At 40.1% G+C, this 15,298-nt stretch overlaps 2 protein-coding genes across 14 annotated transcripts in view; one reads left to right on the top strand and one right to left on the bottom strand.

The window, feature by feature from the left end:
- Positions 1-10,346, bottom strand: part of clip1b (CAP-GLY domain containing linker protein 1b) — a 34,171-nt gene extending 23,825 nt beyond the window's left edge. For both annotated transcript variants that reach the window (XM_073915291.1, XM_073915290.1), the window contains exons 1-9: positions 10,193-10,346; positions 6,616-6,765; positions 5,596-5,925; positions 5,280-5,428; positions 4,975-5,099; positions 4,355-4,556; positions 908-1,105; positions 683-786; positions 537-597 (exon numbers count right to left, since the gene is read on the bottom strand). In XM_073915291.1, coding sequence (XP_073771392.1) covers positions 537-597; positions 683-786; positions 908-1,105; positions 4,355-4,556; positions 4,975-5,099; positions 5,280-5,428; positions 5,596-5,925; positions 6,616-6,703 — 1,257 coding nt within the window. In that variant the 5' untranslated portion in view covers positions 6,704-6,765; positions 10,193-10,346. The remainder of the gene's footprint in view (positions 1-536; positions 598-682; positions 787-907; positions 1,106-4,354; positions 4,557-4,974; positions 5,100-5,279; positions 5,429-5,595; positions 5,926-6,615; positions 6,766-10,192) is intronic.
- A 3,261-nt stretch (positions 10,347-13,607) lies between these two features.
- Positions 13,608-15,298, top strand: part of rilpl1 (Rab interacting lysosomal protein-like 1) — a 19,677-nt gene continuing 17,986 nt past the window's right edge. For 11 of the 12 annotated variants that reach the window (XR_012385977.1, XR_012385974.1, XR_012385973.1 and 8 more), the window contains exons 1-2: positions 13,608-14,087; positions 15,008-15,158. Coding sequence is in view for 7 of the 12 variants with exons in the window: in XM_073914175.1 (XP_073770276.1) it covers positions 13,794-14,087; positions 15,008-15,158 (445 nt within the window). In the remaining 5 variants the exon portion in view is untranslated. 12 annotated transcript variants of the gene reach the window in all.

Consider the following 15,298-nt stretch of genomic DNA (forward strand, 5'->3'; position numbering starts at 1 on the left):
AGAGAGTGAGTGAATATGTATGAATAAATGAGTGAGAGAATATGTATAAATGAATTATGAATGAGTGAGTGAATGAGTAAGTGCATTAGTAAGTGAATGAATGAATGAATGAATGAATGAATGAATGAATGAATGAAGAGCAAGAATGAATGAAGCATCATAGAATGAACGCAACAGCAGCTGAAACTGAAGTGTTGACCTACAGACAGCTGAACGAGTGTTTCTTCTCCACTGAAACTCTTTCCAACTCTCACACTTTATTCATGTCTACCCATCTATCATCCACCCATTCAATCATTTATTCATCATTCACTCATTCATCTATCCATTCATCAACCCTTCCATCAATTATCCATCCATCATCATCATAATCCATTCACCCACTTGTATGAACATTCATGTATGAACGTGTGAAATCTCCTGCTGATGTCTGCATTAGCCCAAAGTGTTGTGTGTGTTTAAGTCAGTGTGTGTGTGTGTGTGTGTGTGTGTGTGTATCCAGTTTCAGTGTAATGTATATGTCAGGATCTCTTTACCTCCAGGTCTCCTTTGGTAATGCACGCTTCCTCCACCCGAAACTGCAGATCCTCGACTTTTCTGTGGGATAACACACTCTTCAGACCCTCACGTTTACTCACACCTTTACCTGCAGCAGTGGAGCACTTATGATCTTCAGCATCACCTTTTCTCTTCCTCCAGCTGGTTCATCAGCTCCACTTTATCTCTGTCTGCGGTCTCCACCAGTCTCCGCAGCTGGTCCAGCTTGGCCTCCATCTCCACGGCATACTTTAGGATATGTTAAATAAATGAAGTGGAATAAACGTCCGTATATCAAAGATATGATGTAAGCTGATGCAGCGCTTCTTGTCTGGTCTGAGGAACACTTTAAATATCTTAATCTAATCACCTGCTCCTGTGCCTGTGTGAGCAGCGCCAGCTCCTGCTGCACCTCTCCGGCGTGGCTGGTGGCTCGGGCCACTTCCGTTCTCTCCAGGTCTCGCTCGGCCAGAAGCTGCTCGATGTGCTGCTGTTTCTCCTTCAGCGCCTCCTGCAGCGCCGTGGTTCCTGAAATCTTGCGTGCGTACCGTACCGACGTCTCTGTGAGCTGAGAGACCAGAGAAAAACTGTGATGAGTAGGGAAAACTGCCAGTGCAACTAAATGAGATGTATTTAATGAGAATTAAACAAAGCACATGTCACAGTCAAGATTGTTCCCTTGCCTTAAATGTATAACTGCAGCCTTTTTGCCATCATAAAGAGGTTTTAGGCAACCTTAAGTAAGAAAAATGTGTTTTAAATATCATTTCACAAGTTCACACTCCCAGATATTTGACTGAAGAGAATATGTGTATTTGGCGTGCTGTCCAGGGAGAGGGCTCTAAGCTGGGAAAGACACCCTAACTCGTGTTATTCCCCTTATCAGGATAGAGTGCGAGCACAGGCACCAGAACACTCCCCCTCAGGGTATTCAGGTTTAATAGTGTGGAGCTGGGGTGGTAGAGGGACGCTGAAGTCAAGAGAAAATGTAGATATGACGTGTTTGACTATAGGGGATGGTCTTGAGCTGATTGGATAATAGAATAATTGTCAATGATGAATTAGACTCGTCAAAAACTGATCATGCTTCTCCTGAAATTTGTTCATAAAACATCACCGACTGCCATTAGAATCTTAAATGCTGGGTTATAAGTGAGAATAGAGTTAATTGAGTTTTTTTATTGTGATTTATGTGATGATATTGAATGCATTTGTGCTACTCATTTTTTGTTATATACGTGATGTGAACGCTGATGTGATTGTGTGGTGAAGCCAAAGATAAATTTCCACTTGCGGACAATATAGACCAATTACCATGTTTGTAAACGTTCAGGATGTGCGCGCAGAAAGGTTGCAGAACAAACCGGGAGCGCCAGCATTTACAGCGAGGGAATGACATCAGATGCGGTGCAGAGTTTGTTGTTGTCTTAGAAATAAGATATATTACTTACACATTATATATATTATTTACATAATATCAAAATTAACGTTAAAGTGAGCGGCGTTCATCTGACAGCTTCAATTGCGATAGCACCCTCCCAATGGAGATTGGATAAGACGAAATGGCCGAGCATCCAGCCCCAAATATACAATCTCAATGAAGCTACAAGTGATTTTACAAGAGAGAAGTTAAAGGTCTACAAGTCTTTGGATGCCAACAACGATGTTCTTTGTGGTCATGTGCAAGAAATAATGCTCCATGATGACCAGATTTAACACTATGTAGAGCTAAAAATGAGGTTCTGCTTAGCCAAAGACAAGGAAAGAAGACGGAGTTAATTTAATACAAGGCCTGGGTAATTAATCACCGACACGCAAAACGACTGCATTCTGACAGCAAACTGCACCTGTACGGCAGGGTATGTGAACGAGGTAAAGTCAATTTTATATTCGCACATTCAGACTTTCTCTTTAACAATATAATTTCATTAAAGTATTATTTGCAAACTCTAAATAGCGAAATCTTATTAGCAGCCAATGACTATCAAAGTACAACATGTTGACAGTCAAGTAAACAGTGATGATGTTGTTTTCAAGTCACACTTGCAGGTTATTTCAGACCCAATATTCAAAGTGCTGTGATAAACAATATAGGGAGTTTGTCACAAGTTGTCACTGAATGAATGTGTGAATATAAAACCAAGTTTACCTTAATAAACGTAACTTTCACGTTTCATTCTTAGCATTCAGTGTCCGCAGTTTAATTCACCACATTTAACTGTTTTTGCTGAAATCATTTCAGCAATCAAAAACGAGTGATGTGTCTGATTCAGCATAGCGTCAACTGACCTGATATGACATGAGCACTGCAGAGTCCAGCATTTCTAATTAGCTCCTCACTTCATTCAGCTCTCATTTAGCCAAAGACGTCTGCAGTCGGTATTAAAGCAGAGTGTGGTGTATGCTAAAAGTTACGTTTTCTATTTTTGGACTCGAATTCGGCATCCTACCGCACAAAACAACATTTTTCCCATTGCAGCCGGTCTTTTTTTTGCAACCGGGGACCCGTGTGACGTCTTGTGTGACGTAGGTTGGTAATTGGTCTATAGAAAGGCAAGACAAATGTATCTAATGAGAATTAAAGTTGTGATGCACTGCACTGATTCTATCAGTTAAATGGTTCTCTGATATCTACAAAGTAGGTTTATGGCTTCGGTAAGTATAAAAAAAATCTTTTTATATCGTTTTATATGCTCATTTAATACTCCATACAACACCTCTAGAATCAGAAGCTCCATAATTGACCATATTTGTATCGTGTCATAAATATTAATGAGCTCGGCTCTGATGTGCAGCTTTCACAGACACGCACAGATTACACAGTGTGTTGTTCATTGTAGAGCTCCTCTATTTAAAACAAGAGAGAAATCCTGCAAGTTCGGAAACAGATCAAGTCTCAGCCAGGTACTGACCATAAAAAGTAACACAACCCGTTACTTTTTAGAGAAGTAACTCAATATTGCGATGCATTACTTTCAGAAGTAACTCCCCAGCCCTAATGATGACAGCAGTGGAAAAGGAATTGGAGAGTAGGCTACACTGTGCCCCTCCCCCATGAGGGCGTGGCTGAAATCTGCAATAATAACACAGATTTGAATAAGAATGCATCCATGCATCCTCAATATCAAGAACACATCCGGGAACTTTTGACGTGTTTTGAAGAACGCATATTGAGAAATAGCCAAGGTCAATAATATTAGTGCAAATAAAGCAAACATTCTACTGCAACAAAGTAAACATTCTCAGCACAGCGTGATGGTAGGCTTCAGGGAACAGCCAGTGCTGATCACATCAGTGTAATCGTTTGTGTCAAAGGGTTAAAAGTGTTTTATTATTATTTTTCTTTCATTATTCGTTATTCCACCGTGTACCACTAAAGGAAGCCTGCGTAACACCACTGGTACACTGACCACAGTTTGAGTACCACTGCTATAGACCATTTCGATGTGGTCATATCATTGGCCCATGAACTTTTCCTGCTTGTTATAAAACTATTTCATAACTGTAACAAGAGGCAATTTAACCATAACTTAACGTTAAAACAGCTATCATAATATAATTGATCAATATGTGGCTATTTTAGGATTCTCAGAAGCTATAGAAATTAAAAATGTGAAGCAGGACATCCGTTGGGACCATTGATTTTGTTTTCAACCCTCAAAATGATCTATACCCGTTTACTATTAAAGTTAGATTAGATTAAATATTACTAATTTATCTCAGGAGTTTATCTAAATGAAACGGTCAAAGTAAACATCAACATATAAATCTTAGTTCAGTGTTCTTAATAGTGTTCTCGCGAGATGTTTTACAGTACCAGGCCAGCCCGGCTGGGTTTTCCTCCAACCGAAGAGGTGACAGAGCTGAGGGAGCTGACGGAGGATGCACTAGGGCTGTTCTTCAGGGTCGACCGCCGTCTGGATGCTTTGGATTTGGCAGGAGTGGTGGACGGGAACCCGATGCGGGTGACTTTGTGTGTAGGAGCAAACAGGCCGTACTTTGGGAGGCACTGAAAATACCTATAGGAGCCAAGCAGAAGACAAGTCTCTCATTACTTCTTTAAATAAACAGTAAATACAGTCAAAATGTTAAACCGTATATCAAATGAGCTGTTTTCTGTTTTCTTTTATTAATCTTGAGCATCTGTCTGTGCTCCTGTCCCATGCCTCCAAAAGCCATAGCATTCACCATGTTCAGTGTGTTTGGGTTGGTCTTCCGAGGCGCAGCTCAGGTATTAGAGGAGAACAAACACCACAGTGGCTTCAACTGATGCAGCAAACTACACTCATCAGTGAGGATTTTCCTGTTTCTCATTGACTGGAAACACTGCTTATTCACTAATATTTTAGGTGATGTTACTGTTTTGTGCGTGAGTCTAATTGTTATCTCTGACTGAAAACACAGCTGCTTGTGTAAATGTGTTTTACCCTAACTCACCTTCCTCCAGCCACTGCTCCGTCATTCTTGCCTAGCGGCTCATCCAGCTCAACGCCACACCATTCTCCTTTCGCAAAGTCAGTTTCACCTAGAAATCGCACAACTCCTGCTTTGCTTCCACCGACCTGAAGAAAGCAATCAGAGTATGTCATCCACTGTGTAAAATATTTACTGAAATAGTTAGCAGTTCATTCCGCTGTGGCATCCCCTGATAAACAAGAGACTAAGCCAAAGTGAAATGAAGGAATGAGTGAATGCTTCAAGAAGGCAGAACAGAGTAAAGATGCTACAGAGCCGTCTCTCACCAGCACTCGATCGCCCAGCTTCAGTTCTCGCTGTATCTTCTTGGCTGAGTCCGTCTCAGAGAGATTGGATGCAGACTCACTGGCGGTGCGGGTCAGGTTGGAGGAGTTCCTGGTGTTCACAGTGGTGGTCTGCGGGGCAGCGGCAGGCTCTGTAAATATCCATGAAAATAAAATAAAGTTGCATTCATATTGTAATATATGCGCAGTAAATTAAAACATTACAATGCCAGTTTTCAGTCCCGCCCTCTCTTTATGTTTCAGTAGAGATTACGTCAAACATTAATAAACAATGCCCAATTCAAAGCACTTGACAGACCTTTAACAGGACCGCTGGTTTTGTCGGCGGGCGTCTGTGTGCCGTTGGGCTCCCGCTCCTGCACCGGGCTGCGGGTCAGTTTGGAGGGTCGAGTGAAGATCCCGTACAGGTCTTTGCACTGGAAATACCGCACTCCAGACACTGAACCGTCATTCTTCCCGATGGGCTCGTCCAGAACGATTCCTGCCCACTGACCCGGAGCAAACTGCGTTCCTCCGACGAACTGCACAAGACCCGGCTTATTTCCGTTCACCCAAACCCGCTCGCCCACAGAGAAATCTGACGCAGCATCCTGAGCTGAACTCGGGGAGGTTACGGCCTTCGCTCCGGCTGCAATAAAACAAATATAAACACATCAATCCTCAATTACTTATGCAATACAGTACGATATTTAATTATAAAGCACATTTAAAAACAACCAAAGTGCTGTACATGAGAGCACGTAGGACAGAGACGAAAATAAGATTGTTTCAGTCACAAAATAAAGCCACTTTAAGCTCAATATAATTCACCCCTTCAGCAATATTAGTGTTTGATTGTCTCCAGAACAAACCACTGTTATACAATGACTTGCCTAATTACCCTAACTTTACCCTAATTACCCTAGTGAAGCCTTTACATGTCACTGTAAGCTGAACACTAGTGTCTTGAAGAATATCTAGGCTAATATTATGTGCTGTCATCATGGTGAAGAGAAATAAATCAGCTATTAGAGATGAGTTATTAACACTGTTATGTTTAGAAATCTGCTCTCTGTTAAACAGAAACTGGGGAAAAAATAAAAGAAGTAAATAAATTAAGTTTATTTAGAGTAGATCTGCTTGATTGTTATGAACTCTGGGATTTTACAAAAAGAGTTCAAGTTGTTAAAGTGTCAAGTCATAATTTTAGGATATAATCTTAGATCTGCAAGACGTTAAAGTCATCTCTCTCTCTCTCTCTCTCTCTCTCTCTCCCTCTCTCTCTCTCCCTCTCTCTCCCTCTCACCTGTGTTTATTTCTTCACCCATTCGGGACTCACCTGAGGTCGGGGAGGTTTTGGTTGGTGCTGTAGCTGGTTTACCGATCTTGCTGGGCGGCTTGATGCCGCTGGGTTTCCCCGAACTCATGTTCTCTGTTTATGGAGCTGAATGTGCTACTCCTGCATGGCCTGGAAAAACCTCAACCCGCCCTGAGCAGACAGAAGAAACATACCACAACAGCACTGTCACAGGGCACCTGTTATGCAGAAATCTCTTCTATGTGGGGTTTGAACCCAGTTGTGTGTCAGCAGTGTGTGAATATCTCCAGCTTCCAATGGTCAACATGAATTAATTGTGTTTGTTATCAGGCTCATAGCCAGCCTATGGGGCCTAGGGGGGGTTCATGCTGCACTTTAGTGACACGCCAACTTTCCTGACTTTTTCCAAACTAGAGGTGTGAAAACATCCTGCTGAAACGGGGGGTTTCATGGCCCTTTAAGCACATTTTCTGCTGGATTAGCTTGTCAGATGGCCATCATAACCACACAGCACAAGATTTAGAATAAAGAAACATGAACACAAACTTTTTTTTAAACACTGAGTTCTTACATTATTTATCATTAGAATACCGGATGATGTTAAAGTTTTAAATCAAAAACTGCCCAGTGTCATTTATTAGGCAATAACAAACTGGCAGCACATTCAGCTGTCCTCCATCACTATTTGGGTAGTCACAGCAAAGCAACAGTCAACACATGATTTGTAAATCCTTCTTCGATGGGTTAGTTTCATAGGAATTTTTTACAGTTTATTACAGCAGTCAAAATAGGAAAATTAGGCACATGTATAGGACAAATTCTGGACCTTTGCCAGTGATGGGGTCTTACGAGTTACATCATGAACACTTGTTCAGCTGTTTTACATGTAAACACTTGAAGAATTTTAATTCTGATCTGAGAAAAGTTCCAAAAAGACTGAGAACAACTGTAATAATAATAATAATAATAATAATAATAATAATAATAATAATAATAATAATATACCACGACAACGCAGTGGCGCAGTGGGTAGTGTTGTCGCCTCACAGCAAGAAGGTTGCTGGTTCGAGCCTTGGCTGGGTCAGTTGGCATTTCAGTGTGGAGTTTGCATGTTCTCCCTGCATTTGTGCGGGTTTCCTCCGGGTGCTCGAGTTTCCCCCAAAGACATGTGGTACAGGTGAATTGGGTAGGCTAAATTGTCCTTAGTGGATGAGTGTGGATGAGTGTGTGTGGATGTTTCCCAGAGATGGGTTGCAGCTGGAAGGGCATCCGCTGCGTAAAAACTTGCTGAATAAGTTTGCGGTTATTCCGCTGTGGCGACCCCGGATTAATAAAGGGACTAAGCCGACAAGAAAATGAATGAATGAATGAATGAATGAATGAATAATATACCACCACCCCATCCATCACAGTAATGTAAAAACAGTAATTACACCAATATTATTTATATATGTATTCAATTATCCAATAATTGTATTTTATCACAGTTTTCTCAGTGTTTTTGGTGCATTTCTCACAGCACTATTTACATTTGCACAACAGTTCATGCATTTCTCAAAACAATTAGTACAAACTGCTAAACCTAGTGGATAACCAGCAAAAGCATGTCACTCGCTCAAAACGGAGAGCTCATTCCTCAAAATCAAGAACTGATGTCAATCAACGTGTCATCAAGATGAAGAGTCCTGACAACATTGTTTATGAACATGATAGTCAAATGGCTTTGTCCTGTTTTCATCATGACTCTGTACATTTGTTCCAATGCAAAATAAGTCTCTGAAACTGCTCATGACAGCACTGTATACTATTAGCACAGCCATTTAAAAACTACAGTAAAGTCAGACATCACTGCATTTATTCAGGAATCTGAGTACAACACACTGAATATGTATGTTTCACATGTTTACTGCAGATGCTCTTTGCAAATCTAATTTATTCACAGCATTGTGCAAAAGAATAAACACACCCTTATTTACAACAAACATACAATTCCTTTGGGTAGAGCCGTGCACAACTGTACACAATACTGCAGTACATATCTGAACTGAACCTGCAACATATACAGCTCTGTAAATCATTCATCAAATTGTTCAATTCAGAAGACGTCTTCAGGGAAAAAAAAAACTTTTAAAAATGTATAAAATATGCTTGACAGATTTGGACAACTAGTTCATCAGTTTTGTCTGTAATGACTAAAGTAATGAAATGAGGACTGTTAGTTTTATATGGAATGTATTTTCAGCGTTCACAAATGTTATAAACAGCAGAGAGTTGAATGAAAGCAATTGATGCATGTCCAAAAGCATTTGCAGTTTGTTGGAAGGAATGGGAAACTGCTACTAGGATGTGCACAAACGACTTATTGTTTTGAGAAATGCATTAACTGTTGTGCAAATGCGAATAGTGTTGTGAGAAATGCACCAAAGCGACTGAGAAACAGTGTAACATCTAACCCTAACCACATACACTCACAACAACCCAAAAACAGTAATTATACTGAGTATTACTCATATTATTTATTAAATTACCCTACCCCAACATTTCCTGAACACCTGCATGTTTATTTCCCTCATTTAAAGTATGAAACATGTTTACAGATTAATATTTGGGATTTTTCAATATAATATTAACATATGCTATCTCTGTAAATTTAAGTTTTGAGTTTACTGCAAATGTCACATCCATAATGCTGGAATTGCTCATATCTGAATGCAGGAAATCAGAAAGCTCATTGTTGTCATTGTTGGTCTGCTGTATTTTGTGATTGGTTTGTTTTATGCAGATGCACTCTCATAAAAAATCACCCCAATGTGTCTAACATCATAAATTCTTTCTGAATGATCTATTAATTTCATCTGGTGAAATAGCCTAATGTCGCAGTATACATCATAGAAAAATACATCACAATGGGAGTGTTTCCCAATATCAGGCAGTCCTATATTAGCTGAAGCAGATGCACAGAATTTCATTGAAGATTACCAAAACAAACATTTGTTTTCAGAGAATTATTTTGCAGTGATTAATATTGTTCACCTAAAGAATAAGATTGTACATGGTAAATTTTGATTTCAGGAGGACTTTAAAACGACTAAACTTATGGTTGCACAAGAGTAGATGATAACGTTATTTGCATACTGTTATTGCCCAGTTCCACCACAATAACACTCACTATTATAATACATAAACAGTTGAAATATACTTTCTGGGGTCATTATCTAAACACAAATAATAACAATGAAAGATGTAATAATAACATTTCAATAACAAGAACAATAATAAATCGTATAATCACTAAATCTGGACTCTGTTGATAGAATGGCTATATTATTGTTTATTATTTTTGCGAGCTAACGAAAACTAGCCAAACGTTCCCCATGACCACAAACATCACAACTGCCTGTGGATTTAGCATAATATCGCTTAACATGAATACACAATAGTCTGTTTTGTGTTATAAATTCAGCGTGTTTGTGTTTTTCATGTCTGTGACTTTTCGCGTCACAACAAACTGAGCGCTAGCCGACATTAGCACAGCAGCTAAATCCTGTCAGCGACACAAAGCGAAGATTTGGAGGAATAAAGTGTTGATTTCTCTTACCTGAACCGCTTTACTGTCACGCATTCCTCCGTGTTGAGGAGATGAAGAGAGGTGTGTGTGTGTGTGTGTGTGTGTGTGTGTGATGATGATGATGATGATGATGGGTGAGGCAGATCAGCACAATAAAGCTGCACCCAGACACTCACTTCTGACTGGACATCGAGCAAACAGCTATTACTGATAAACCGCCTTTATTAAATGATCTTTAGGGAGTTTCGTTGCTAAATAAGCATGATTATGTCGTTAAAATGCTCACACAGAAAATATTTGTTAAGGTGTGATATTCACCAATTTATTTTAAATAGTTTTAAGTCTGTTTGCGTATACTTTTCTTTTTGTTCTGTTATATTTAATATAAAATATTTTAAATACTGTTAAAAATCGTTACAGAAATATATAACTATGTCATGCATGGTCACTACTCGCCAATATACAAAATATATATTTTTGTGTTCAGCAGAAGAAAAAACTCAGATAAATCTGGAATAAGTGGAGGATGATGACGGAATCTTCATTTTTGGGTGAACTATCTCTTTAAGTCTGGAGAAAAACAGACATATTTTGGGGATTTATATTCATGAATGGATGTGAACGGGGGGTGTTTGCTTGCTGTGACGGCCACTAGTGGCCAGATCTGGGTACTGACTAAAACATTTTATTCAAAAAAGTTTAATTAATGTTATCAGAATTGCTTTATTCTATAGTTCAAAGCTGAACTAATCTAACAAAAAAAAACTAAAGAGTTCAGAATTAGTACACACAAATGTATATGTAAGTGTGTCCAGCACCGCTGTGAGGAATAAATACGGGTAGAAAACCAAACACAATAATAATCATACAGTGCTCAGCATATATGTGTACACCCCTCCCAAATCTCTCTTTTAAACTGATATTTTAAATAGGAAGCTCTACAATATTACATTTGTCCATATAGGTTAGATTACTCATTACTGAAGACAATACTGGAGCTAATCTAACAAAATAACTTACTATAATGCTCCAAACACTAACACAGAAACATTTTTATGTAGGTGAAAATTTTTAAATGCAAATTTAACAAAGAGGAAAAATCAAGTGAAGCCTACAGTATCTGGATACAGCCTTTATGGTGTGAGCTGAGATTCCATCACTCAGCAATGCAACGTTGGACACAATGCACTCAATGGAGCCAGCGACGTCACTGCGACGAGCAGGGTTAGGGGTGGGGTTAGGTGAGCCCATTAAAAAGCATTTGATGCAGCTCAGATTGCACTTCACCAGGTCTGCATCCAGACCACTCTCAAAAAATTAACAACTGAGTTGAAATTTTGTAGGTTGCACTTTTATTTTTGCAGTATTTTGCTTGAATTTGATTGTATTATTTTCCATTTCAAATATGTTTGGTGACTAGAATGTTATTTTAATAAATAAATCTGTTTAATAAATCTGTTTAGTTTAAATGCACCAAAATACATTGTCTATATTCACTGAGAAATGGAGAAAAAATAAAGGTGTACTCAATTTATGCTGAGCACTATCCCCCATCACAGTAATGTGAAAGCAGTTATTATACCAATATTGTTCATATGTTTATTAAATTACCCAATAATTGTATTTTATTAACATCTAACCCTAAACCCAACCATACCACTCGCAATGACATAAAACAGTAATTATATTGAGTATTGTTCAGATTATTTATTAAATTACCCTACCCCAACCATTTTTTTTTTTTGCTGAACACTTCTAATCAGATGCATATTAAATGATATTTACATTATAGTATAAAATCAGTAAATAAAATAAAAAGAAAGAAAAGCAAGAAGAGCAAGAGCTGATGTGCAAAACATTTACCATAGAGCAGAGGCGTTTAGTTTTTGGAGTATATTCACAGTTCTGCTTGCTTGAAAGTCCTTGAAGAGATTCAAAGTAACTTTGTAATCAGCCTTTTAATGGCAGATATTAGGCTTCCTCTCTGTCCATGTACATGTGTGCATATGAAACTTGCCTGATAATATCCAAAGATTTAACATAAACAGGAGATTCTTATCTGTTTCCTTTATATCTATGCACTAAATACACTGAAATGAGATAAGATTTCTGCAAAATTGTTGCAAATGATTTTTATGGGTTGAATTTGAACAGGGCGTCATGGTGGTGCAGTGGTTAACACTGTGGCCTCACAGCAAGAAGGTCTCTGGTTTGAGTCTCGGCTGGGTCAGTTGGTGTTTCTGTGTGGAGTTTGCATGTTCTCCCTGTGTTGGCGTGGGTTTCCTCCGGGTGCTCCGGTTTCCCCCACAGTCCAAACACATGCGCTATAGGGGAACTGATCAACTACACTGTCTGTGTGTGTGAATAAGAGTGTATGGGTGTTTCCCAGTACTAGGTTGCAGCTGGAAGCAATAGTATCTGGATGCAGCCTTTATGATGCAAGCTGAGACTGCATTACTCAGCGATGCAATGTCAGACACAATGCACTCAAATGGAGCTGGTGACGTCACTGTGACGGGTAGGGTTGGGGGTGGGGTTAGGTGAGCCCATTAAAAAGCATTGGATGCAGCCCAGATTGCACTGCACCAGGTCTGCAGCCATTCCATTCTCGCTGGAATGGCATCTGCTGTGTAAAACACATGCTGGAATAGTTGGCGTTTGATTCTGCTGTGGCGACATTAAGACAAGGTGGATTAAGACAAAGGAAAATGAATGAATGAATGTTTTGGTTCACTGACACCCAGCAAAAGCCTCCCCGGGCCTGCTGGTCTTGCATATACAATACTATAATCACACAGAGGCTGGAAATATCCTTCATGGTTTAATAACCCTGCAGAAAAATCCAGCTTAAACCAGCCTAGGCTGGTTGGCTGGTTTTAGCTGGTCGACCAGGCTGGTTTTAGAGGGGTTTTGGCCATTTCCAGGCTGGTTTCCAGCCATTTCCAGCCTGGTCTTAGCTGGTCAGGCTGGAAACTGACAGCTAAATCCAGCTAAAACCAGCTTGACCAGCCTGGTTTAAGCTGGACAAGCTGGTTTTGGCTGGGCTCCCAGCCTGGCTAGGCTGGTCAAGCTGGTTTAAGCTGGTTTTTCAGTAGGGAACTGTAAGAGATATCTTTTGTAAACCCAATTATAATAAAAATTGATTTATTCTTATATCTGACAATTTTATTATTCCATATTATTTGATTATGAGGAGAAGTATTGTGTTTATAAGAATCCAATATAAAAGAGCCTGCCTATGAAAATTAGATAACTCAACTCAATGGGGAGTTTATTAATCTTAAAGTCGCACTTTAAAAGAAACTTTATACCACCAACTTTTTCAATAATAAGATTAAGGAGTATATACCATATCTAATTTTAATAATATAATGTTTTGTACCCTACACCTTCCTCACAGTAACGTGAAAGTGTCACAAATGTCTGCGCATGCGCAGTGTGTCCTGCAGCGCCGCTGTGAGGAATAAATAAGGGCAGGAAAGTGAGCGCGGTGGCGATGGGACAGCGGGTATTCGTGTGCCCTTCCGCCTATTAATAATAATAATAACAACAGTAATAATATTTAATATTATCTCGGTATGAGCGTGACCCCCGGTGGCTTATAGCGGCTCTCTGCGCTCGAGTGTCCGGCATGGAGGAGCAGCAGCTCGGCGCGGCGCTGGACAAGAGCGCGGCGGAGCTCAGCGTCATGGATGTGTACGACATCGCGGCGGCGCTGGGCCTGGAGCTGGAGCGGGTCATCGAGCGCACCGGCGCGGAGCTCCTGTCCCGGCTTGTGCCGCGGGTCGTACGGGTGCTGGAGCTGCTGGAGGTGCTGGTCAGCCGGAGCTCCAGCAGCCCGGACACCGACGAGCTACGGCTGGAGCTGGATAGACTGCGGCTGGAGAGACTGGAGCGCCTGGAGAAGGAGAAGAAGCACAAGAAGGTCAGTTCAAAACTCTCATAACTGACTACAACTATAACCAGATGACTAGAGCTGTATTCAGAGCCACTGCTGACTAACTAAAACTATAACCAAATAAAACTGACCAGTCCAGACGGACTGTTACTGTAATCACAGCCATTTACTACTGACTGACTACAACTATAACCAACCGATTATAACTGTAGCCCAATGCCCATAACTATAGCCAGAGCTAGTGCTAACCAACTATAATATAACAAGCAGCACTACTGACAGACAGCTCTGATTTATACACACTAGTCAGAACTCAGCTCAGAGTGATGTCAGATTTAATTAACATCTATCTATCTATCTATCTATCTATCTATCTATCTATCTATCTATCTATCTATCTATCTATCTATCTATCTATCTATCTATCTGTCTATCTATCTGTCTGTCTGTCTATACATCTATCCATCGGTCTATCTATCTATCTAGATAGATAGATAGATAGATAGATAGATAGATAGATAGATAGATAGATAGATAGATAGATAGATAGATTGACTGATTGATTGATTGATAGATAGATTAAGTCTATGAGAGCTTTATATTTGAGATAAATGCTGAACTCTTGTGTTTATTCTTCATCAGAGCATCATAAACACTGACCTGTACTGAGCAGCGCTGTGTGTCTTTAACTGATCATTGAGTTAGACTGATCTCTGAAGCGTCTCTGAGCATGTGCTGCGCTCAGAACACAAGGACTGGACACAGGAAACTCCAGTTCAGGACAGGAAGTGATGAAACTGTAGTCCATCCTGTGACATCATCACTGAGAGCAGATGTGACCCGGCGAGCTGTATGCGGTGTGATGCTGTTGAGGGTTGTGAATGCTAATCATTTATTTATGTAACTGTTAGTTGTGTGTGTGTGTGTGTGTGTGTGTGTGTGTGCAGGAGCTGGAGCTGGTGGAGGATGTATGGAGAGGTGAAGCTCAGGATCTCCTCTGTCAGATCTCTCAGCTGCAGGAGGAGAATAAAACTCTGCTCAATAATCTGTCCATCAGAGAGAGTCCGCTGACGGAGGAGGACATCCAGAAGCAGGAAGGTGTGTGTGTGTGTGTGCGTGCGTGTGTGTGTGTGTGTGTGGACATCCAGAAGTAATAAAGTAGAGCACAAGGTCAGAAACACACTAAAACATAACACACACACACTGAGCTCACTCACTGAGGCTATAAACACTCATAA

The sequence above is a fragment of the Danio rerio genome, chromosome 10 (assembly GCF_049306965.1).
Source record: "Danio rerio strain Tuebingen ecotype United States chromosome 10, GRCz12tu, whole genome shotgun sequence".
NCBI classification, from domain to species: Eukaryota; Metazoa; Chordata; class Actinopteri; order Cypriniformes; family Danionidae; genus Danio; species Danio rerio.